Source organism: Herpailurus yagouaroundi, unplaced genomic scaffold (genome assembly GCF_014898765.1).
Source record: "Herpailurus yagouaroundi ecotype Mexico unplaced genomic scaffold, PumYag 162, whole genome shotgun sequence".
NCBI lineage: Eukaryota > Metazoa > Chordata > Mammalia > Carnivora > Felidae > Herpailurus > Herpailurus yagouaroundi.
Genome location: NW_024412403.1, coordinates 272,996 through 299,487, shown reverse-complemented (window position 1 = coordinate 299,487; position 26,492 = coordinate 272,996). Strand labels below are relative to the sequence as shown.

Sequence of the window (26,492 nt, the reverse complement as noted above, 5' to 3'; positions counted from 1 at the left end):
TGCTGATCTTGGCCCTTTGCATTTTCCATGTACGTTTTAGCATCAGCCTGTCTATTTCTACACACACACACACACACACACACACACACACACACACACACACACCCTGCAAGAGTTTTAATTATAATTACTCAGACTCTAAGGATCTATTTGGACAGAAATGATATCTTTACAGTATTGAGTGCTCAGATTCACAGATGTGCTATATCCCTTCATTTCTTTAGGTCTTTTAAATTTTACCTCAACAGTGCTTTTAGTTTCTGTTTAGTAATCTTATGTATCTTTTGTGAAATTTATTCCTGGATTTGGGATACAGTATTTTTCAGGCATAGAATTAACTTAAAAAAATTTTTTTAAAATGTTTATTTATTTTTGAGAGAGAGAGAGAAACAGTGAGCGGGGAAAGGGCAGAGAGAGAGGGAGACACAGAATCGGAAGCAGGCTCCGGGCTCTAAGCTGTCAGCACAGAGCCCAACGTGGGGCTCGAACTCAGAAGCCGTGAGATCATGACCTGAGCCAAAGTCGGATGCTTAACCAACTAAGCCACCCAGGCGCCCCGCCCCCCCCCCCTTTTTTTTTTCTTAAACATAATCTTGCTTTTTAATTCCTTGAACATGTTGATTATGGTTGTTTTAAAACTCCATTATGTGGCTTTCTTGTCTGTATCTTCCTATTATCTATTGGTTTTCATGGCTCGTAGTCCCAGCTTCCTGTTGTCTATAGGCCAGAGACACTGTAGGCGTAGCAATGATTTGTGACTCTAGATGTTTCTGTGTTTCTGCATAAAGGGTTTACTTTTGCTTCTTGCACGTGAATGGGATGGGGTGCGTACAGTCCAAGATCACGTGACTCCAGATATGGAGAGAATGATTTGAAACTAGCTCTTGACCCTGTGAAGGCTACTCTTATTTCCAGTTCATACCCAAGGGTGTGGTCTCTCCAAATCTCAAATGACCGAGAGTGTTTGTGGGCCTCCTCCTCCTTGGGGAGTGCTCAGTTCGTGAGTCTGTCAAAGCTCTGCTTAGCTTAGCCACTTGGTTGCTACTTTTTAAATTGTCAGACCCCTCCAGGGGAAAAGTTGGCCTCCAGTTCTTCACTTCTTTGTTAGTGCTTTGGTATCTTCCAACAGTCTTTAAAAACATTTTTTAATTCAGTCTTTCTTGTTGCTTTCATTGGGAAAGTTGGTTTGAGCCCCCGTCTGCCACTGCCATTAAATAGAATTCGTGTGTGTCTGTGTGTGTGTGTATATAAATGTAAATATACATACAAATATATATATATTTTGAGTTTAATCAACTTATTTTCTGTAGTTTATTAAAAACTTTACAGAGAGAAAAGAAAATAATATTTATTAAACAACACCTGGAAAGCTTGTTTTTAATCACATACGAGAGAATAGACACTCCATCCCTACTATGGAAGCATATTTAATGAATGCTCTTCAACGTTGACCATAAATAATTTAAACTCTGCAGTCAGGTTCTGCTGTTGTGCACTAGATCTGTGTACTTAAGACTATTGTTTAGGAAACTTTTAAGACTTGCAGAGTGAAATTCCCACCTGCGTATATTGAGTTCAGGAACCACTATTAACCAACACATGGTACCAACAAACAAAATATTAATCTTTAGGTTTTCTAACAGATTTTCTCTACCTCTTTTCCTGGGTCACAGGCTCTGGCCTGCCTGGTTTTCCCTGTAGAGGTCTGTCTGGAAGTTCTATAGTGATCAGGTGTGGAGCCCTGTGTGCCTACCATCCCTCTTTTTGTTGCTTCTTTGCCTTCTTCCCTTTGGTCACTTCCAGCAGGTCGTGTCCAGTCCAGCAGCAGTTGTGAACATGCACAGCTGTGATAGCACAGATATCCCTGCCTTGGGAGCTTGAGTAGGCATGTATGGCCTGGACTGGGCCGCACTAGACTCTTGGACCCCTTCTTTGGGGACACAATAGGGGCCAATACCCTTTCTAAAGGAATGAACACTGTCTAGCTCACTTGGGTCCAAGGTCTCTGGTAAGCATCTGATCTCTGGTTGGCACTGAACTTGAAGTGGTCAAGGCAGCCTACTGAAGGGCCGTTTGGGCCAGATTGGATTCTGCCTGGGCTCTGAGGCTCCTGCCTATTGTGCCCTGCCCTGTATGGCTGCTCCTTCCTCGGTCACACTTGGTCTGTATCGATTACCCAGCTGCTGCCTGCCTGAAGCACTTTTTTATGTCAGATGTTCCTCTCAGGCTTTGGGGCTCTGATTTGTAACTGGTGACTTCTCTTTTGCCTACCTCACAGGTAGGTACCTGAAGAAGGTTCTAGTGGGGGCACCCCTTGCCTGTCTCGCCATCCCTTCCGTCCCTGTAGCCCCTCCTATGGTACACATGTATTTGTTTGTTTTTTTATTTTTAATTAGCATACAGTCGAGTAGATTTTTTTCTTTTCATGTACAGCTCTGTGAATCTTCACACCCTACAGATTCATGTCAGCCACCATGATAATCAGGATACAGAACAGCTCCATCACCCCCAGGTATGCCTCATGCTATCCCTATTCAGTCACCCCTTCCCACCCTTAATGCCTAGTAACCACTAATCTGTTCTTCATCCCTGTGGGTTTTGTCTGTTGAAGAATGTCATACAGTGTGTAACCTTTTGAGACTGGCTTATTTCACTTAGCATATTTTTGAGATTCATCTACATTTTTGTATATGTCAACAGTCTGTTCCTTTTTATTACAGAATAATATTACTTGCTATGGTTATACCATGGTCTTTTTATCCATTCATTTGACAATTGGGCTGTTTCCAGTTTGGGGTGATTATGAATAAAGTTGCTGTAAACGTGTATACAGGTTTTTGCATGAACATAAGGGTTTTTATTTCTCGAGGGTAGATAGCTAAGAGTAGAATTGCTGGGTCCTATGTTGAGTATATGTTTAACTTTATAAAAAACTTCCAAACTGTTCTCCAGAGTGGCTGTACCATTTACATACCTACCAGCCATATATAATAGTTCTATTGTTCCACATCCTTGTCAGCACTTGATTCCATTAGTATTTTTTATTTTAGCCATTCTAATAGGTGTAGCGTGGTATCTCATCATGGTTTTAGTTTGAATTTCCCTAATAGAAGGAAAACGATAAGAGCAGAAATCAATGAAATTGAAAACAGAAAAACAATAGAGAAAAATCAATGAAACCAAAAAACCAGTTCTTTAAAAAGATGATAAAATTGATAAACCTCCAAGAATAGACAAGACACAAATTACCTGTATCAAGAATGAAAGGGGAGGATATTACCATAGATCCCACAGACATTAAAAGGATAATAAAGGAATCCTATTAACAGCCCTACACACATTCAACAACTTAGATGAAGTGTACAATTTCCTGAAAATCACAGACTACTGACCAAAACTTATCCAAAGAGACAAATAACCTGAATAGTCCTATAACAAATAGAATTCATAAGTTAAAAACCCTCTGGTTTCTTCATATGTAAGAAGCTTGAAAGTTGCCATTCAATCTTGACAAGTAAAAAGCTGAACAGATTGAAAAATCTGCAGCTTTTCTTGGATCTGTAAGAAAGGGGAAGATACAGGTGAACCACAGCTTCCAAGATTGGAGAGACAGGTGAATACAGGTCGTCAGCTCCCCAGAGCAGAGCCTCAGTGATCAGAAGCCATCATGGGAACTAGTGCTGGAAGCCTGGTGTGGACAATTCTGAGAGTTAAAATCTCCAGGGAGACTCATTCATAAGGGAGTCCACACAACATTGCAAAATTTACCTCCAGGAGCTTGACCAGTTTCCCACAGTAAATACGGGAGAAAAATCCCTTCAGGCTTTTGGCAGGGGAAGGGAGTGGGGAGCGTTGGGGGGCCGGGGGTGGGGGTGGGGAAGGGTCGGTTTGAAATACTCTTAAGCACTTTGTTCACAACAAAGTCTGCCTTCAGGGGGAAACCAGTTAACCAAAGCCTAACCTGCTGAGGTATTATCAGAACCTTTAAAGCAAGGAAAGTTATCAGGGAAAGAGGGATTACATAATGATAAAGGGGTCATTAATGGTTTTCTCCATTAAAAACATGACAGTTTTTCATGTGTATATACCTCACAATGGACATCGAACTCTGTGAGGCAAAAAATGAATAGAATTGCAAAGAAAAATAGATGAATCCACTATCATAGCTGGAGACTTCAACACCCCTCTGTCAGAAAAGGACAGATCCAGCAAACAAAATCAGTAAAGACACACTTGAATTCAAACAATATCATCTATCTGCTGGATAATGGATATCTGTAGACTGTTTCATCCAACAACAGCAGAATACAGTTTCTTTTCAAGCCCACATGAAGCATTCACCAAGGTAGACCACATTCTGGGCCATAAAACACATCTTCACAGATTTAAAAGAATAGAAATCATACAGTATTGCTCTCAAACCACAACAGAATTAAATTAGAAATCAATAACAAAGAGAACTCAAATTATGTGCACCTGGGTGACTCAGTCGGTTAAGCGTCTTGACTCTTGGTTTCAGCTCAGTTCATGATCTCACGGTTTTGTGAGTTCAAGCCCCACCTTGGGCTCTGTGCTGGCAGCGCAGAGCCTGCTTGGGATTCTTTCTCTCCCTCTCTCTCTGCCCCTTCCCTCACACTGTCTCTGTCTCTCTCAAAATAAATAAACTTTTTTTAAAAAGTGTAGAGATTAGGCCGGCCTTCGAGCGACAGCGACGCAAGATGGCAGCCACCACGGGCTCGGGAGTAAAAGTCCCTCGCAATTTTCGACTGTTGGAAGAACTGGAAGAAGGCCAGAAAGGAGTAGGAGATGGCACAGTTAGCTGGGGTCTAGAAGATGACGAAGACATGACACTTACAAGATGGACAGGGATGATAATTGGGCCTCCAAGAACAATTTATGAAAACCGAATATACAGCCTTAAAATAGAATGTGGACCTAAATACCCAGAAGCACCCCCCTTTGTAAGATTTGTAACAAAAATTAATATGAATGGAGTTAATAGTTCTAATGGAGTGGTGGACCCAAGAGCCATATCAGTGCTAGCAAAATGGCAGAATTCATATAGCATCAAAGTCGTCCTGCAAGAGCTCCGGCATCTAATGATGTCTAAAGAAAACATGAAACTCCCTCAGCTGCCCGAAGGACAGTGTTACAGCAATTAATCAAAAAGAAAAACCACAGGCCCTCCCCTACCCCCCTCCCATTCGATTTAAGCAGTCTTCATTTTCCACAGTAGTAAATTTTCTAGATACGTCTTGTAGACCTCAAAGTACTGGAAAGGAAGCTCCCATTCAAAGGCAATTTATCTTAAGATACTGTAAACGATACTAATTTTTTTGTCCATTTAAAATATATAAGTTGTGCTATAAAAAAAAAGTGTAGAGATTAAACAACATACTTCTAAATAACAGGTCAAAAGAGAAATTCAAGAGAAATTCTAAAATATTTTGAACTAAATGAAAATAAAAATACAACTTATCAAAATTTGTGGGATGCAGCAAAAGCAGTGTTTAAAGGGAAACGTATACATTGAACACACACACACACACACACACACACACACACACACACAAATATATATTATTTTTTAAAGTTTATTTATTTGGCGGGGGGGAAGGAGCAGAGAGACAGAGAGAATCCCAAGCAGGCTCTATACTGTCAGTACAGAGCCCAACATGGTGGGGGCGGGCTCCAATCCATGAACTGTAAGATCATGACCTGAGCCTAGGTCAAGAGTCAAATGCTTAACTGACTGAGCCACCCAGGGGTCCCTATATATATCATTTATATGTGGAATCTAACAAAACAAAACAAACCAGAGCTCATAGATAACAGAGAACAGACTGGTGGTATTTGGACGCTGCTAAGAAAACAGATCTTAAAAGTTTTCCTCACAAGAAAAAAATGATAAATCTGTCGTGATGACTGACTAGAGTTGTGTTCATTTCACAATATATACAAGTATCAAATCACGTTGTACACCTGAAGCATTAATATGATGCTATATGTCAATTATATCTGTTTAAAAAATCAATAACCCAAGTTTCCTTCTTAGGAAACTATAAAAGGAAGAGCAAATTAAAGCAAAACTAAATAGAATAAAAGAGATAATTAGAGTAGAAATAAATGAACCAAACCCCAGAAGTCAATGGAAAAGCTGGTTCTTTGTAAATCAGTGAAATTAATAAGTCTTTAGCTAGACTAATTACAAAAAAGAGGACACATGGGGTGCTTCGGTGGCTCAGTTGGTTAAGCATCCAACTGTTGGTTTCAGCTCAGGTCATGATCTCATGGTTTTGTGGGGTTGAGTCCTGCATTGAGCTCTGTGCTGGTGGTGTGGAGCCTGCTTGGGATTCTCTGTCTCCGTCTCTCTCTGCCCCTCCCCTGATCATACTGTCTCTGTCTCTCAAAATAAATAAACTTCAAAAAATTTTTTAAAAAGGACACAAATTACTAATGTCAGAAATGAAAGGAAAATCATACTGATCTTTGGATATTAAAAGGATAATAAAGTGGGGCACCTCGGTGGCTCAGTTGGTTGAGCATCCAACTTCGGCTCGGGTCATGATCTCACAGTTCCTGAGTTCTAGCCCTACATCGGGCTCTGTGCTGACAGCTTGGAGCCTGGAGCCTGCTTTGGATTCTGTGTCTCCCTCTCTCTCTGCCCCTCCCCTTCTCATGCTCTGTCTCTGTCTCCCCCTCTTAAAAATAAATAAGCATTAAAAACATTAAAAAAAAAAAAAGGATAATAAAGGAATACTATGAACAACTCTGTTCCCCTGAATTTGGTAACCTAGATGAGAAGGACCAACTCCTTGAAAGATACAGTTTGCCAAACTCACACAAGAAGAAATAGACGATCTGAATGGGCCTATATCTAATAAAGAAATTGAATCAGGGTTGCCTGAGTGGCTCAGTTGGTTAAGTGTCCAACCTCGGCTCAGGTCACGATCTTGGGTTTGAGCCCCGTGTCGGGCTCTGTGCTGACAGCTCAGAGCCTGGAGCCTTCACATTGCTCCCTCTCCCTCTCTCTGCCCTCTCCCTCTCCCTCTCTCCCTCTCTCTCTCTCTGCCCCTCCCCTGCTCGTGCTCTCTGTCTCTCTCTCAAAACTAAATAAACATTAAAGAAAACTATTTAAAAGATAAATTGAATCAGTAATTAATCACCTTTCTGGATTCTACTCCTGAAATAATTATTGCACTATATGCTAACTAACTTGGATGTAAATTAAAAAATAATAATAATAAAAAAATTATCGCCTTTCAAGATAGAAAGCACTGGGTTCATTGGGGAATTCTACCAAACACTTAAGGAGGAGATAAGAGCTATTCTTCGAAGTCTGTTTCATAGAATGGAAGCAGAGGGAATACTTCATTCTATGAGGCCTGCATTACCCTAATACCAAAACCAGACAAAGACATTACAAGATAAAACTATAGACCAATATCTTTCATGAACATAGATGCAAAAGTCCTCAAAATATCAGCAAATTGAATCCAACAATGTATAAAAAGAATTATATACTATGACCAAGCAGGATTTATCCCAAGTCTGCAAGGCTGGTTCAACATTTGAAAATCAATTAATGGAGTTCATCACAGCAACAGGCTAAAGAAAGAAAATCACATGGTGATATTTGGAAGTTTCTAAGAGAGAAGATCTTAAAAGTTCTCCTCACAAGAAAAAGAATTGTAACTCTATGGTGATGGCTGACTAGAGTTTATTGTGTTCATTTCACAATATGTACAAAGATACAGCAAAAGCAATTGGCAAAAACCAGCACTTATTCAAGATAAAAACTGAGTAAACTGGGAATAGAGGGGGACTTCCTCAACTTGATAAAGCACAATATCTATAAAAAAAACAAACAAACACCACCACAGCTGGGTGCCTGGGTGGCTCAGTCGCTTAAGTGTCCAACTCTTGATTTCGGTTCAAGTCATGATCTCATGGTTCATGGTGAATTAGAGCCCTGTGTCAGGCTCTGCACTGACAGTACAGAGCCTGCTTGGGATTCTCTCTTTCCTTCTCTCTACCCTTCCCCTGCTCACGTTCTCTCTCTCTCTCTCTCTCTCAAATAAATAAACTTTAAAAACTTAACACACACACACACACACACACACACACACACACACACACACACAGCTAACATCATACTTAATGGGGAGGAGCTCGAAGCTTTCCCTGTAAGAACAGACCTAAGGCAAGGATGACTCCCCTCACCATTCCCTTTTTGACATTGTAGTGGAAGTTCTAGCTAATGCGATGAGAAAAGGAAATAGAAGGTATACAGGTTGGGAAGGAAAAAATAAAATGGTCTTTGTTCATAGATAACATGGTTGTCTATGTAGAACATGGAGGGGTTCCTGGTTGGCTCAGTCAGTGGAGCATGCAACTCCTGACTTCAGGGTTGTGAGTTCCAGCCCCACCTTCTGGGTGTAGAGATTATTTAAAATCTTAAAAAAAATTTTTTTAAGGGGGAAATTAAAAAAAAAAAATCCAAAAGGATTAACAAGACTTCCACCCCCCACCAAAAAAAAAAAAAACCCTGGAACTAATAGACAGTTGTAGCCAGGTTCATGATACAAGGTCAGTATGTGGAAAGTCCATGACTTTCCTATATACCATCATGGAACAAGTGGAATTTAAAATTAAGGGGTGTCTGGGTGACTCATTCAGTTGGTTAAGCATCCAACTTCAGCTCAGGTCATGATCTGAGGGTTTGTGGGTTTGAGCCCTGTGTTGGGCTCTGTGCTGACAGCTCAGATGGAGCCTGGAGCCTGCTTCAGATTCTGTGTCTCCCTCTCTCTCTGCCCTTCCCCACCGTCTCAAAAATAAATAAACATGAAAAAAAACAAGACAAAAAAACCCCCACAATACTATTTACATGAGCACCCCCCCCAAATCAAATACTTAAGTATAAAACAAAATATGTATAAAATCTGAGTGAAGAAAACTACAAAACACTGATAAAGAAGAACTAAATAAGTGGAGAGATATTCTGTGTTCACGGACAGGAAGACAATATTGTGAAGATGTCCGTTCTTCCCAAGTTGATCAATAGATTGAATGTAATCTCCAAATATCAGTTTATGGGGCATCTGGTTGGCTCAGTCCGTTTAGCATCTGACTTCAACTCAGGTCATGATCTCACAGTTCATGAGTTCAAGCCCCACATCAAGCTCTCTGCTGTCAACACAGAACCCACTTCAGATCCTCTCCCTTTCTCTTTGCCCTTCCCCTGCGTGCTCTCTCTCTCTCTCTCTCTCTCTCTGTCTCAAAAAAAATTTTTTTTAAAAAGAATACCAGCAAATTTGTCTCCTTACAAACTTTAGAACCAGTTTGTCAATAGCCACAAAAGACCCAGAATAGCCAACACATGGAGGAGATGAACAAAGTTGGAAGACTGACACTATCTGACTTTGGGACTCACTGTAAAGCTACAGTGATCAAGACAGTGTGGTGTTAACAACAGATTAGACAAATTCTGTTCTCAATGGAGAACAGAGAAGCCAGACATAGGCCCATATAAATATAGCCAATTAATCTTTGACAGAAGAGCAAAGTCCGTACAGTGGAGCAAAGATGGTCTTTCCAACAAATGGTGCTGGAACAACTGGACATCCATATGCAAAGAAAATGAACCTTGCACCCCTCACAAAAATGAACTGAAAATGGATTTCATGCCTAAATGTAAAAATGCAGAACTGTAAAACTAGTTGATAGAAGATAGGAGAAACACTAGGTGAACTTGGGTATGGTGATGACTTTTTGGATATGACACCGAAGGCACAATCCATGAAATAAATAATTGAAAAGATACACTCTGTTAAAATTAAAAACTGCTCTGCAAAAGCCGGGGTTAAGAAGGGAAGACAGGCCATTGTTTACAAAAAACACATCTGATAAAGGACTATTACCCAAAACATACAAAGAATTCTTCAAACTCAACAGTAAGGAAACAAACAATCTGATTGAAAAATGGTCCAAAGACCTTAACAGACCCCTCACCAGAGAAGACATAGAGATGGGAAATAAGCATATGAAAAGATGCTCCACATTCATATGTCATCTGGGAAATGCCAATTCAAACAATAATGAGATACCACTACCTACCTATGAGAATGGCCACAATTTAGAATACTGACAACACTAATCGCAAGGATGTGGAGCAACACAACACAGGCTCTGTGGAGCAACAGGAATGCTCATTCACTGCTGGTGGGAAAACAGAGCGATGCAACCACCTTGGAAGACAGTTTGGTGGTTTCTTACAAGACTAAACATGTTCTTACCATACGACCCAGTAATCGCATTCTTTGGTATTTACCCAAAGGAAATGAAAACATGTCCATACAAAAACCTGCACACAGTTGTTTGCAGAAGGTTTATTCATAATTTCCAAAATTTGGAAGCAACCAGGATGCCCTTCAGTAGGTAAACAGGTAAATAAACTGGTTCATCCACCCAATGGAATATTATTCAACAAAAGAAATGAGCTGTCAAGCCAAGAAAAGACATGGAAGAAACTTAAATGCATATTACTAAATGAAGTCAATATGAAAGGTTACTGTATGATTAAAACTATATGACATTCCAGAAAACTGTGGAGACAGTAGAAGGATCAGTGGTTGCCTGGGGCTGAGGGGTGGGGGAAGGGATGGATAGCAGAGCACAGAGGATTTTTAGAGCAGTGAAAATACTCTAGGACATCATAATGATGGATATATATTATTATACATTTGTCCAAACCCACAGAACGTACACCAAGAGTGAACCATAACTAAACTGTGGACTTTGGGTGACTATTACATATCCATATAGTTCATCAGTTGAAACCATGTACTACCCTGATGGAAGATGTTCAGAATGTGGGGAGGGGTACATGTGTCAGGGCAGGGGGTCTAGGATAGGATACTCTAGATAGGAACTCTATCTTGCCCCCAATTTTGCTGTGAACTTGAAACTGCTTTAAGAAATATATAAAGCTTTAATTAAGCAAAATAAAAGAAGGGGGTGGGGGGGGGAACAACCTTCTGGAAAGTAAATCTGCATGCCCAGATGGTTTCACTGAGAAATTTTGTCACTTGAAAAAGAAATAAGACCAATTTTATATAGTCTCTCCCATGTATTTTTAACTTTTTATTTTGAGATAATTTTAGTCTCACAAGTTACGGAAATAGTACATAGAATTCATTCAGTTTCCTGCAATAACATCTTATATAACCATAGTACATTATCAAACTATTTTCCATATATTCTTAATTATAACTTGTGCTAAAAAATGTAAAGAGTTCAAAAGTATATGAAGTAAAAAACAAAATATTCCTCACACCCACCCCAAGCTAAATAAATGAATCACTATTAATAATTGGGCATCCCTCCAGATATTTCCTGGAGGAAAATGTACACACCTGGACACATGCATAGTTTTAATTATGCATAGTTTTAATTCCCAGAATTAGATAATTCTTTATGTGTATAGTTTTTCAACTTGCTGCTTTTACTTAATAGGATATCATGAATCTATGTTAAGTGATACCCATCCCTTACCTTCCAAATACCGAGGCATTTTTTTTAGGACCAACAGTATTCTGCAGTGATGATTTATGGCAGTATATTTAATTCTTTCTTTTCTTTCTTTCTTTCTTTCTTTCTTTCTTTCTTTCTTTCTTTCTTTCTTTCTTTCTTTCTCTTTCCTTTTGATGAAAGATTAAGTTGTCTCCCATTATTTGCTGTTATATGTAATGTGCATTGCCTATCCTTGTTGCTGTGACCTTAAGGAATTGTTGAATGATTTTGAGAATAGGCTTTTAGAGAGTGTGGTTGGAGAAGTGTCTGGGTGGCTCAGTCAGTTAAGCATCCAACTCTTGATTTCGGCTCGGGTCCTGATCTCACATTTGTGGGTTCAAGCCCCACATTGGGCTCTGTGCTGACAGTGTGGAGCCTACTTGGGATTCTCTGTCTCCCTCTCTCCCTGCTCGGTCTCTCTGTCTCTCTGTCTCTCTCTCTCTCTCTCTTTCTCTCAAAATATATAAACCCTAAAAAAAAAAAAAACAACAAAACTGTGGTTGGGACTTGAAGGTATCATTTGAGATTTTGCATTTGTAATCTTAAGTGACTTTGGCTTGCAGCAATGGAGGTCAACCTGAGCTCTGGCTCAGTATCATACCCCTTCCTGGAGGGCTGGTAAGAACAGCTACCAGCCCACAGACCACGAGAGAAGGATGGGTCCTGGCATTTTCCCCAAGTCCCCCAGGTGCTGGGGTGCTCAGCCAGGGGCGAGTATTAGTCTGACTGAGATTGCCTTCAGCTGTCGGGTCAGTGTTACCCTAGTTTTGTGCAGCTAGGTGGGGAGTTTGGCTCTGCTGTTTGTCTCTTTAGTGTTTACTGAACTTGGGTTCCGAAAACTTCTATTTGAGTCTCTTTTTTATTAGCTTATTAGTTTTGTATCTGCATTCTGTTTTGGAATTCTACCTTGCTCTTTGTGTGGGTAGAAGTGTTGCATTCAGTGGCGTGTTGGGTTAGTGTCTAAGTTGGATGGGTGAAGTATGGTAACTGGTTACACATGAAAATGTGTAGCTGGTTGTGTTCAACTGGTTCACTAAAAAACACGAGACTGCTTTTGTAATATCACAGGCATGAAGCAGGGAGTTAACGTTTAATTTCTGAATGCTCTTTGACACCTTTACCATGTAAATGTTCCTTTGAAATGGGGACCTAAGAAGGAGCCCTTTCTAGGAAATGAATACTTAATTTTTAAATATCCTGGAAAATCAAATGCTCTGCTTTTAAATAGGGATTTATCAGTTTTAGTTTAGTGTAACAGTATTTAGTTTTCATTTAAGTTTGTCTTAATTACATATTTTCATATATTTCAGAGGAAACATTTTTTAGTAGATACTTCTATAAAAAATACATGCACTTGAAAGTTGTTCATAAATTAAAAATTAATAAGCTGAATTGTACAATCATATCCTGGCCCAGATTGGGGTCTGTGAGTGTCCAGTGAGTGGGTAGGACAAGGACAGTGCACCCCCATGGGCCATGGCAATTCGCAGGTGATTAGGCATGCTCACTGCATCATGGATTGACTCATGTTAAAAATGGAGTGCTTATGGGGCGCCTGGGTGGCGCAGTCGGTTAAGCGTCCGACTTCAGCCAGGTCACGATCTCGCGGTCCGTGAGTTCGAGCCCCGCGTCAGGCTCTGGGCTGATGGCTCGGAGCCTGGAGCCTGTTTCCGATTCTGTGTCTCCCTCTCTCTCTGCCCCTCCCCCGTTCATGCTCTGTCTCTCTCTGTCCCAAAAATAAATAAACGTTGAAAAAAAAAATCTTGAAAAAAAAAAAATGGAGTGCTTAGCAGGGGAAAAAATAGGCAGAGTGAGATTTGCAATATAATGCCATTTAGGTAAAGTAAAAATACAAGGACACAAACTAGTATACATTCTGCAGAACAAATTCAAATTAAGGCTAGTTTTCTGTAGGGGTGGCAGGGGGAATAAGGTGGGGACAGAGGGATAAATAAAGCGCAGAAGAGATAAGACGGGCTCGCCGGGGAGGACTGGACTGAATGAGCTGTGGTTAAAGCAGTGCCCGACCCGCTGGGAACTTGAGGTAACCTGGCCTGGTGCTTCCCTGACCCCAGAATCGTCTTCTGTAGGATGGTGTATTAATGCCGAGACTCTCAGTGAGTCTTAACTTAGATGTGACACATTCAGTGTTGTTGGGTGTTTTGACACAACAAATTCTGCGGTCAAGAGTTCGTATAGCCTGGTGGCTCAGTCGGTCAAGCGTCCGGGCTCTCTGCTGTCCATGCAGAGCCTGCTTCAGATCCTTTCTCCTTCTCTCTGCCCCTCCCTGACTCTCTCTCTGAAGAGTTCATATACAGAAAATACTTAGTAAAGCATCCCTCAATGATAGCCACTCATGTCTCCTGATTTCCGCAGCCTGCCCCCATGCTTGTCTGATCGGGACAGGGGCTGGGAGAGTGAGGAGCGGTTACAAAACATTAAAACTTTCCATTGAAGAAAGTCTGTCCAAACAAGATACCAGTGGAAATTGTAATGTACGTTTCTGGTCTGAATAAAATCTCTAAAGCGTGACACATTCACTTTGGGCATGCCAAGTTCTCTCTAGGAAACCGAACGTGCACATAGATCGAGAAGGGTTTCCATGAAGACACACTTCCTGTCTTGTTCCTGGTGGTTTAATTCATTTTTAGGTTGTTCTTCTTTTGGTGATTTGTCAGAACAGCCACACCTGTGCCTGAGTCGTTGCTCAGAGGTGTGCTTTGGCCTGAGACCAGCTCTTCCACAGCACGAACCTGCACAGGAGCCGCTTCGGGATCTTGGTAAAATGCGGGCTCATGTTCGATAGTGTGGCCCAGGAGGCTACTTTTCTTTCTTTCTCTCTTTTTTTTTTTTTAACTGTAAAAATTTTTATTTTTAAATTTTTTATTAAATTTTTTTAAAGTCTGCATTTCTGACAGGCTCTTAGGGAATACCAAATGCAGTTTTTAAACATTAAAGTATTATTGACCTACAATAAAAGTCTCTCTTCCGGTGTGCAGTTCTAGCAGGTTTTGACCAGCATGTGCTGTCATGGGCCGCCATCACCATCGCAACAGAGCAGTGTCATGAACCCCCAGATTCCCTTGTTCCCCACTGTACTCAGCCGTTTTCTCATGCCCATGTCCTGGCAGCCACTGTCTTCTCTGTCCCTATAGTTTTATCTTTTCCAGACTGCCATACAAATGGAATAATTCAGCATGTAGCCCTTTGAGCCTGGCTTCTTTCCAATGTTCATGTGAACTCTATCCAGATTGTTGTATATGTCAATGGTTTGTTCCTTTTTACTGCTAGTATTCCATTGTATGGACGCATCATACAATGCATTAGTGTTTCAAGGTTCTCCATTATGAATTAATTTTTAATCCAAAAATTTGGAACTCTGGAGGAGATGTAATTGTCTTTTTCCACTGTCGTTTTAGGTGACATCACTCAAAAAGGGTATGAAAAGAAACGGGCAAAACTGCTTGCACGCTATATCCCGCTTATTCAAGGTAAAGTCAACACACTCAACTGTTTTCTAACCGTCATTTTTCTCACCAAACTTGACTTAAAAATTGATTTTAGAGTTTAACATTGGTATATTTCCTATTTATTAACTTTTTGTGATAATGGCAATGTTCTGTAACCATTAGCCATGTATGGCTGTTGAGCACTTGAAATATGGCTAGTGTAACCGAGAGACTGAATTTTTAATTTAATTGTAATTAATTAAGCTTAAATAGCAAGAAAGACGCCCAACATGATTAAAAAAAAAAAGCCCACTAGAAAAATGGGGCTGAAGACTTGAATCACTATGTTGTAAGCAGAAACCCTACTAGCCAACAAGCAGACAAAAAAATGTTTAACCTCAGCAGTAATCAGAGAAATGTGGATTAGAGCCGTAACCTACCTTGGGTTGTTGGAGGGGATTTAAACAGTGGGGTGTGGACAGCTGGTATAGCTGACGAGGGGCAGAGGTGACCAGCAGCTGTCCTTTGGGTGCACACGTGCTTTGGACAGACATTTGCACCTTGTCCTCTCTGCACAAGAATGTTTCTTACATCCCTGAAGTGCCAAGAACTCACATGTCCGTCGGCAGAGTCCACCCAGTGGAAAGCTTGAAGACCGACACGCAGCAGCAAGGATGAATCTCATAAACACGATGGGGAGTGAAGGAAACAATCACGAAGGGATACAGGCAGTGTAACTTGAAAAAACACGCCAGACCGCGCTGTTGAGGAACTCTTGTGTAGTTGGTAAAGACAAGGGAGTGGTTTGCACTGAAGTCAGCCCCCCATGTCATCGTGGTGTGAGGTGGTTGTGCAGGGGCTCCGAAGGCGCTCGAGTGTTTATTTCCTTCCCAGGGCAGTTTTCACGTCGGTTTTCTTCTGTGTGATAATTTGTAAACTGAACACATCCTTTATACTGTCTATGTCAGCATGATATATTTTAAAATAAATCAACAATAAAAAGAGGACGAGGAGGCTCATTATGTACTGACTTGCATCAATCCAAAACAAAAGAAAAGCAAACTCTGAGTAAAACTGGAATTGAAGGGAACCGTTAAAAGTGTCTTTAAGCCCATGTGACAAACGTCACCAGCAACTGTCAGACTAGGTGACACAACCGTAGCATCCCCAGCCCAGGCAGGGTGAGAAAGCGTTACTCGCCATGCCCGTTCTGATGCCACTCTGCTCTGGTGGCCACTGCCACTGCAGTGTGACAGGAGAACAGGCAGGATGAATATTGGAGACAGTCATCTGCACTTAGAGATGGTATTGTTTCGTTCCTTGGAAACACGGGTGACTGCTTACTTACCCGTTAGACTTAGTAAGAGTTCTTGGTCTGATAGAAGACAGATGTGCAAGGATCAATAGCTTTTATCTGGCAATATTTTAATGAAAAAATTTACATTTGTAATGGCAATAAACTGTCAAATGCTTATTAATACATTTAGCAAGAAAGCCACAGAACCTATATTAGGATTGTAAAATCCATTTGAAAGAAATAGCCAAGACCCTAAAATATGAAGAAAGATACCAATTTCCTAAATAGAAAAAGTTAGTATCCTAAAATGTCAGTTTGCAAATTAATCTGTGAACGTTATGTAGTCCAGTCTGAATACCGCTGGCTGATTTTTAAAATTTCCAAACCTGGGATTGGAAATAATAACCCATTTGAAGGAGAAAAGTTCTGAGAGTAGGTAATACATCGTTGAAAAAGAACCCTAGTGAGAAAGGACCTGCCTTCAGGGTGGTAAACGGACTGTGTGCACGCACAGTCACTGCAAGAGGGTGTTGGGTGTTCGGGGCAGAAGAGCCAGTGAGCGGAAGGGTGGGCGGTCTGGAAGTGCCGCAGGGAGCGCGGGGAGGAGGCCGCACCTTACAGTGGGGACCGGCCCTGTACGGGGCTGGGTTCTTCCTCTCCACCATCAGCCAACAGGAACTTGAGAAGGATAAAAGCTCTAAGTATGTTTGTGATTATAAAATACTATAACATTCAGGAGAATATTTGAGTGACTTCTGAATGGTGTTTATAAGATAGGAGACCTGGAAGTTAGAAAGGAAAAGAAAGTGGGTATGTTTGGTTCCCTAGAAATGAAAATATTTCAGAATGGCTGAGCTGCCACCAGCTGCTCTCAGGGCCCCTGCTCTCAGGTGTGTGCACAGGCCAGGGTCGTGTCCCCAGCAGAGCAGGGCCTCCTGCAGGTTTTCTTCGAGAACTTGTTAGCTGGATGAAATGAATAGAAATTCAAGGAAGAGGAATTGTGGATGGGCAGTAAACATTAAATTATGTTCACCCCACTAACAGGTGTGGAAGTGCAAATTAAAGCAAACCATTTTCCTCCTACGAGATTGGCAAAATTCTAAAAAAACATTTTTAGCACCCAGGGCTGAAAAGGATGTGAGGAAATAGCACTTTCGTGCATTGCTTATGGGCATGTATATTGCTGTAACTTTTTTAGAAAATTATTTCTTGGTACCTGTAAAAATTAAAAATGTACTGCTTTCTCGTGTGATCATTTCACATTGGGCTTGTATCTTTATGGAATAAATGAATCTATCTCAAAGAATAAAAACACCCATATTTTGGAATGCAAGCATAAGGATGTCCATATGCATGTATATGACTTTGCGACATGCCTGTTTGTAATCCATAATGCACAAGGCTCTATGTATTCTCCATTACGAACTTGAGAGTAATTTTATCGAGTCACAAGAACAAAATGCCAGTCACAGTGCTGACCAGTATTATCCTACATGTGTATGTGTTTGTATATGCTCAGATTTTGAAGAGCTTAAACACTGACTTCCAGAAGGAGTCGTCCCATCGTCTAGCTCTGTGTAACTAGCCACCCCAAAATGTAGCACCTGAGCAGCAGTGGTGACGTCTATTCTGCCCACACATCTACAATTTGGCCTGGTGGTGGTGCTGAGTCCCGAGCCACCATGTTCCCTGCTGTCCTTGCACGTGTCCTCATGGTGTGTTGTCTCAGTGAATCTCCAGGTCACGCAGAGTTGCTCTGCCACACTGTGTCCAGCAGTGGGTTGGAGGCAGGGACAAATGGCCTCTTTTCAGGAGGTGATAAGGGCTGGAGGAGTCCACAGGGCTGGAATGCCTGCTGCCTATTTTTTTTTTTTTTAATTTTTTTTTTCAACGTTTATTTATTTTTGGGACAGAGAGAGACAGAGCATGAACGGGGGAGGGGCAGAGAGAGAGGGAGACACAGAATCGGAAACAGGCTCCAGGCTCCGAGCCATCAGCCCAGAGCCCGACGCGGGGCTCGAACTCCCGGACCGCGAGATCGTGACCTGGCTGAAGTCGGACGCTTAACCGACTGCGCCACCCAGGCGCCCCCTGCTGCCTATTTTTATGAGACGTCTTGAGCTAGAGAATAAATCTAAACTTACTACTTTGATGAAGCATGACAGAAGGCTTTGCTTTGTGCTGTTCTCAAATATCAGCCAATTAGAGCTCAAACAACACCATGGATTCTGTTTCATGACCTTGTGTACTTGGGCCCCGTCCCTTTACTCCCCATACTGTGTCCTCAGGACCTGTGTGGTCAGGGGCTGTGGGCCTGGCAGCAGTGTAGCACGTCGTCCAGGTGTTGGGTTTGGAGACAGTGAGCAGGCGTCACAGCCTGAGGTTGTCAGTGCCTGAGGTTTCTGTACCTCGTGCTCCCTGACACTCACTATTACGTGCACCCCTCACTTCTCCACTGTCCCACGTTTCTGCCTGTGTCCAAGGGCAACTGGTTATGCCCCAGTGACTGCTTAGTGGGATGTTTCTTACTGAGTTGGTTGACATCATGGATAGTGCCAGGAAAAGTGACACACAGGCCTTTGCAGATTCAGGAAATGTTTATGATGCAGAAACATTCTTTTAAAGGACCTTCCCAAGAGAATCTGCCCTAAGTGGCTGCATGTGTTGTGCTGATGGTCTCGGGGATGATGTGTGATGGTCACCCTTTTTGGGGATGGTGGACAGTGAGGCAGGGAAGGCTGGGCACTTTTGGGAGAGAGAGCCAGAAGTGGACATTCATGGTTCTGTCCCTGACCTCCAGATACAGGGCTTCTGGACTTCAAGGGCCACCACAGGGTGCATGTGCTCAGATTGTTATTTTTGGTAAGGTGCATGCTATGTAGTAACATAGGACAAATATGTGCTGTTTTAAATGGATTTTTCCATCACCAGAGAAGCAAATTGTTTACACAAGATATTCCTACAAAATTGTTTTGCAGGAGTAGATCCATCCCTACAAGCCGAGAATAGGATCCCAGGTCCCTCACAAACCACAGCTGTAGCGCCCAAACAGCAGAAGCCACGGCCTACCAACTCACGGGATGAGCGCTTCCGGTCAGGTAGGGACCAGAGGGGGCAGGCGTCAACGAGTGGACCGGCTTTCAGTCCTTTGTTCTTTGCTGTAAATGTTCTTTGCTCTGCTGAAGAAATTATTTTCACTTGAATGATGATTCACCACATCATGATATTTTTCAAGAGAAAAATTAACCTTCACACAACCACAGTATCTCTTTAAATCTTTTTTTTAATGTTTATTTTTGACAGAGAGAGAGAGAGAGAGAGAGAGAGAGAGAGAGAGAGAGAGAATGAGGGGGAGGGGCAGAGAGAGAGGGAGACGCAGGATCTCACAGACCACGAGATCATGACCTGAGCCGAAGTCGGACGCCCGACAGACTGAGCCACCCAGGCGCCCCCAGCCGCAGTATCTCTTAATGTAACCTGCAAGATAGGTGCTCTAAAATCTCTGGAGAAATGTCCTCCCCTCTCCCCCCCGCCCCGATTAGTATAATTTCTTTAAACGTTTTTGTCCATTTTTCTACCTCGAGCTTGGGGCTGGTCGGTATTAGTAATTTTTGTACATTAGGGAGCGGCTTTTACTGTAGGTGTTTTTAATTTTTTTTTTCTTTTTCTAATTTTGGAGATTTTCTTCTAACTAGATTTCTGCCACTCTGTCAGTATTTTTATGAATATTTAAATTTGTCTATGATATTTTATTTGAATTATCAGATCACACATTGAAAAAGTTAATGTTTTCAGTTGTAGGTTACATGTCAGTAAATTTTGGGTACTTTGCTTCACCTGTTTACACCCATTGTGTGATCGTATATTTCCTTTCCATTTAAGCTCTTTTGGTAAGCCTTTTTATTTTTTTATTTTTTAATAAAGAAAAACTTTCAACAGAGATAAAGAAATGGCCCCCGTTTTAAGAATATCTAAGAAAAATATTAAGATTTTAAATATTATGTTGGGGCACCTGGGTGGCTCAGTCAGTTAAGCATCTGACTTCAGCTCAGGCCGTGATCTCACGGTTTGTGAGTTCGAGCCCCACATCGGGCTCTGTGCTGACCGCTCAGAGCCTGGAGCTTGCCTCGGGTTCTGTATCTCCCTCTGTCTCTGCCTCTCCCCTGTTCATGCTCTGTCTCTCTCTGTCTCAAAAATAAATAAACATTAAAAAAAAATTATAAAAAAATATTATGTTAACATGGGAGTGTGATGAAGTGACTTGAGAAATTTTTGATAAATTTCTTACTAATTTAATGTATATTTAAAAAACTTTGTCACACTGTTAATATTTTCTGATGGTATAAACAATACATGTGATATGCAATATAATAATCAGGTTTAAGGAAAAAGTAAAATCACTTGGATTCTGGATCCTGAGACAACCATTGTCAGCATCTCACTGAGCACCATTGCCTTCAGCCCTGAGTGTACACACTTGCACACACATGCACTCACAAATACACACACACAGATACTCACGCACACACAGGCACCTGTATGCAGATACTTGCACACACATGCAGATACACGCACACAGATCGTCACATGTGCATGCAGGTGCCTGCACACAGATACTTGCACACGCATGTAGATACACATATGTACATACAGATACTTGCCTACGCATGCAGATATATGCACATACATGCGGATACTCACAGATGTTTGCACACACACACAGATACCTGCTTGTGCAGATACTCACGCACAAATACTTGTACACACATGCAGATACCCACATGTGCACACAGATACTTGCACGTGCACTCACATACCAGCATGAAGATACTTGCAGGTGCACACAGATATGTGTATCCAAATACTCGCACATGCATGCAGGTAGTCACACGCACATGCAGATACTTGCACGTGCATGTGGTTAGTGACATGCACATGCAGGCACCTGCACGCAGATATCTGCACATGCACACAGATATTCACATGCAGATACTTGCACACATACTTGCATATGCACACAGATACTTGCACATGCGTGCAGATACTTGCACATGCACACAAATACTCGCACGCAGATACCTGCACATGCACACAGATACCTGCATGTACACCCTACAGATACTCACACGCAAATAGATACCCACACGTGCATGCAGATACTCGCACACAGATAACCTGCATGTGTATACAGATACTTGCACATGCATGCATGCGCTCCGTGAATCAGGTTGCAGTAAAGGCCCCCTTCCTCTCCCTGTCTTCCTTATTTCCCTGCTCCCCCATCCTCTGCTCTCTGTCTGTTTCCATGTGACTGATGTTAATAAACTGTATATTCTAGTTCTGATTCCAGTTCTAATTCTTTATTTTCTGAATATAAGACCTTTATCATTGCTAATATTTTATCCAAGGCTTTGTTTTGTCTTTGCATTCTCTTCAAGTGGCTTTTGAAGAACAGAAGTTTTTAATCTTTAAAAAATTTCTCATTTTCTTTTTTTTCTGAGTTTTATTTATTTATTTAATTTATTTATTGTTTAATTTACAACCAAATTAGTGAGCATATAGTGCATCAAAGATTTCAGGAGTAGATTCCTTAGTGCCCCTTACCCATTTAGCCCATCCTCCCTCCCACAACCCCTCCAGCAACCCTCAGTTTGTTCTCCATATTTATGAGTCTCTTCTGTTTTCTCCCCCTCCCTGTTTTTATACTATTTTTGCTTCCCTTCCCTTACATTCATCTGTTTAGTATCTTAAATTCCTCATATGAGTGAACTCATATGATATTTGTCTTTCTCTGACTGACTCATTTCACTTAGCATAGTACCCTCCAGTTCCATCCACATAGTTGCAAATGGTCCCCCTCCCTGTTTTTCTATTATTTTTCTCTTCCCTTATGTTCTTCTGTTTTGTCTCTTAAAGACCTCATATGAGTGAAGTCATATGATTTTTGTCTTTCTCTGACTGACTCATTTCACTTAGCATAGTACCCTCCGGTTCCACCCACATAGTTGCAAATGGCAAGATTTCATTTTGACTGCCAAGTAATATTCCGTGGTGTGTGTGTGTGTGTGTGTGTGTGTGTGTGTGTGTGTGTGTGTATTCTTTATCCATTCATCCATCGATGGACATTTGGGCTCTTTCCATTCTTTGGTTATTGTTGATAGTGCTGCTATAAACATTGGGGTGCATGTGTCCCTTCAAAACAGCATACCTGTATCCCTTGGATAAATACACAGTAGTGCAATTGCTGGGTCGTAGGGTAGTTGTATTTTTAATTTTTTGAGGAACCTCCATACTGTTTTCCAGAGTGGCTGCACCAGTTTACATTCCCACCAGCAGTGCAAACATCCTCGCCAACATCTCTTGTTGCTAGAGTTAATGGTAGCCATTCTGACAGGTGTGATGTGGTATCTCATCGTGGTTTTGATTTGTATTTCTCTGATGATGAGTGATGTTGAGCATTTTTTCATGTGTCTGTCAGACCTCTGGATGTCTTCTTCGGAAAAGTGTCTATTCATGTCTTTTGCCCATTTTTTCACTGGATTATTCATTTCCTGGGTGTTGAGTTTGATAAGTTCTTTATAGATTTTCGATACTAACCTTTTAACTGATATGTCATTTGCAAATATCTTCTCCCATTCTTTCGGTTGCCTTTTAGTTTTGGTGATTGTTTCCTTTGCTGTGCAGAAGCCTTTTATTTTGATGAGGTCCCAGTAGTTCATTTTAGGTTTTAATTTTTTTTTTTTTTAAAGATTTTAAGTAATCTCTGTGCCCAACATAGGGCTTGAACCCACAACCCTGAGATCCAGTGTTGCACACTATACTGCCTGAGCTAGCCGGATGTCTCCAGAAGTTTTTAATTTTAATGAAATACAACTTATCAGCTTTTTTTTTTTTTAATGGATAGGGCTTTTGTTTTTGTATCTAAGAAATCTTTGCCTCACCCAAGGTCACAAAGATTGTCACCTCTGTTTTCTTCTAGAAGTTTTCTACTTTTATGTTTTAATATTTTAGTTAATTTTAGTATTAGTTCAAGGTATGGATCACAGCTCATTTTTTCTGCATATGCACATGTGGTTGCTCCCACCATTTGTCAAGAAGACACTGCCTTTGTTCCCCCGTCCAGAAGCAGCTGCACGTTCATGTGTGATCCTGTTTCTGGACTCTCTTCTGTTCTGTTGATGTAGTCGTCTACTTTTGTGGTGAAACCCTGCTCTCGATGATTATAGCTTAATAGTAATTGTTGAAATCAATAGTGTTCTTCCTCCAAGTTTTGTTCCTTATTGTTGTTCCTTTGTCTGTAATGTGACTTCTTTTCCTCTGGCCCTTTTAAGATTTTTCTGTTGCTGGTTTTGAGTGATGCGGTGGTTTTGGTTTTGATTATGCGGTGGCTCGGCTTATGTAGTTTTATGTTTCTTGGGGTTTGTTGAGCTTCTTAGATTATTAGGCTTAGACCCCTGTTGTGCTGATATTGTGTAGATTTTTAGGTCTGTGTTGTTTTATCTGTGCTTGTGATTGTGTTTGTTTCTAAGACTACAATAGAGTTTAAAGTGCATGCTCATAGTCACTGCCATATCTGTTGCAGGGACTCCTGGATTTGTCTCTCTCAAGCACCTTTTTATGTCTGGGAATATTTTTATTAGACTTATGTTTAAATGATAGCCTGGGCGTCTCAGTTGGTTGAGTGTCTGACTTTGGCTCAGGTCATGATCTCATGGTCTGTGAGTTTGAGCCCCCCGTCGGGCTCTATGCTCACAGCTCAGAGCCTGGAGCCTGCTTCCAATTCTGTGTCTCCCTCTCTCTCTCTCTGCTCCTCCCCCGCTCGCACTTTGTCTCTCTCTCTCTCTCTTTCTCATAAATAAATAAACATTAACAAAATTCAAAAAAAATAAATGATAATTTGGCTAAGTATAAAATTCTAGGCTCAACACATTTTTCTTCAATGCCATGTTGCCTTCTTGTACCCAGTGGTCACTGTTGAGTAATATGAGTCTATCTCTTGATCCTTCTGATTTACTCTTTTTCCCTGGAAGCTTACACAATTGTCTTGTCTTTGATGTTTGTACATTTTTTTTAATTTTTAATTTTTGTTTAGAGAGAGTGCAAGTGAGTAAGCGAGGGAGGGGCAGAGAGAGAGACAGGGGGGTGAGAATTTCAAGCAGGCTCCACACCCCGTGCAGAGCTTGACATGGGGCTTGATCCCACAACCCTGGGATCATGATCTGGGCCGAAATCAAGAGTTAGATACTTAACCAACTGAGCCACCGAGGCACCTCTGATGTTTAAATTTTATTTTAATACATGTAGGTGCAAATTTTTCATCTTTCCTGATTACCATCCTATGGGCCATTTCACTGTAAGATTTTTAAACATTTTAAAAATATTTTTTTGGAGAAAAATATAAACATGTACAAAAGTGTACTTTCTAGTGTAATAGCCCCCTGGACTCATTGTCAGAGGCACAGCCCCAGCCATGTTCAGTCTTGATTCATTTATCCACACCTCATCCACTTCCTCCCTTCCCACATGATTTTGAAGCAAATCTCAGAGATTACGTTTATTTCTTTTAGATGTCATTATATTCTTGGTCTGTCTCTGGAAAGGATCATGTCCTTGTGTCTCTTAAGATAAAAACCATTGTCACAAAATAACAATACTTCATTAATATCAAATATCCAAATGTTCATATGGCTTTTTTAAATTTTTTATTCTTATATAAAAATTTTTTAAGTAAGCTCTATGCCCAACGTGGGGCCTGAACTCAACCCCAACATCAAGAGTCACACATTCCACCAACTGAGCCAGCCAGATGCCCATGGTTTTTTAGAAACTGTTTGAACCCAGGATCCGAATAAGATGTACATTTCACAAATGGTGGGTAGTGTTTTCAGTCTTCCTTAACTTGTGTTTCCCCTCCCTCCAGTCTGTGGAAAAACTGCTGTGTGTCTGGCAGCTCCTGTGTGGTGGAGCCCTCACCTCCGAGGCTCCCTGAGGGTTGGGTTAGATTTTCAGTTGTCCCTAAGACTTCAGAGATGGTGCTGTGTTCTCCCACCAGGAGGACAGCATGCCTGATTCTCTTCCCTGGGATGCTGGTGGCCAGTGATACCCAGTTCCCAGATCCATGCAGTCATGAGGTCACAGCATGGGGAAACTGGTTCTGTCATCCTCCACCCAGAGGTTGGAGTACTTCCATACAGAGAAACTCCACCTTGCTTGCTACATGGTACAGGAGAGCCAGGATAAATACCCAATTCTTTCCATTTATTTACTCCTCAGAATAATGAGTTGGGTCGCTGGCATCCTCCAGTGGCAGGTGATTAATTTTGCTTCCTCTTGAGGGGCACCTGGGTGGCTCAGTCGGTTGAGTGTCCAACTTCGGCTCGGGTCATGATCTCACAGTGTGTGAATTCAAGCGTCGCTTTGGGCTATGTGCTGACAGCTCAGAGCCTGGAGCCTGCTTCAGATTCTGTATCTCCCTTCCTCTCTCTCTGCTCCTCCCCTGCTTGCACTCTGTCCGCCTCTCTCTCTCTCTCTCTCTCTCTCTCTTTCTCTCTCTCAAAAATAAATAAACATTAAAAATTAAAAAAAAATTTTTTGGCTTCCTTTCTGGGTTTTTTGTTTTTGTTTTTGTTTTTTTAGCGTTGTATTTGGTATTGTGTATTCTAGCATTTATCCTTGTTGATGTTCAAAATGTTCCATCCTTGGCCATTGGGAACATCTTTAGATTGGCTCCATGGCCACCTGAGCTATTTGACCAAGTCCCCACTGGCTGTTGCAAGATGCTTCAGGCTCATCTGTGCATTTCCTGCCCCTGCCCTACACTCTGCCGTGTCTCAGCGTCCTTGAGGGAACATGGTATTTGAAGGCCACATTCTGGGGGCAAGGGTTACTCATTGCTAATGGGCTGGCACCGTTTCTAGACATTTTTATTGGACAGTCTGCAGCATTATCGTTAAAGACAAAATGCCACATTTCCATTCAGATTCACGACTGCAGAACTACCTCACTGCTTCTGTGTTTGGATCTTCTTCCTCATGAGTGTCTTGGTTCCCAGGGCCAGTAGCCTCACAGTGTGATTGCAGAAGGAGTTTTGTTATTTCTCATGTGTTGCTGCTTAGTAGCTAGCTCTAGAGGAACAGGCTAAACAGTCTAACTGCTTTGAAGTCCCTTGTAATAGT

General features: G+C 41.5%; 2 protein-coding genes across 10 annotated transcripts in view; both read left to right on the top strand.

Annotated features, from left to right (window-relative positions):
* The window catches only part of DIP2A (disco interacting protein 2 homolog A), a 109,411-nt gene that overhangs the window by 7,802 nt on the left and 75,117 nt on the right, over nucleotides 1–26,492 (top strand). For 8 of the 9 annotated variants that reach the window (XM_040483661.1, XM_040483659.1, XM_040483655.1 and 5 more), the window contains exons 2-3: nucleotides 14,991–15,062; nucleotides 19,296–19,415. In XM_040483661.1, coding sequence (XP_040339595.1) covers nucleotides 14,991–15,062; nucleotides 19,296–19,415 — 192 coding nt within the window. Of the gene's footprint in view, nucleotides 1–2,061; nucleotides 2,513–14,990; nucleotides 15,063–19,295; nucleotides 19,416–26,492 lie in introns of those variants that run through there. The other variant, XM_040483662.1, reaches the window with a different exon arrangement.
* Nucleotides 4,696–5,369, top strand: LOC121035828 (ubiquitin-conjugating enzyme E2 variant 1-like). Its single transcript, XM_040483671.1, has one exon. The coding sequence runs from the start codon at nucleotides 4,719–4,721 to the stop codon at nucleotides 5,160–5,162; it is 444 nt and encodes a 147-aa protein (XP_040339605.1). The 5' UTR covers nucleotides 4,696–4,718; the 3' UTR covers nucleotides 5,163–5,369.

Coding starts and splice junctions, on each gene's coding strand:
- LOC121035828 (XM_040483671.1), top strand. CDS start 4,719: ATGGCAGCCACCACGGGCTCGGGAGTAAAAGTCCCTCGCAATTTTCGA.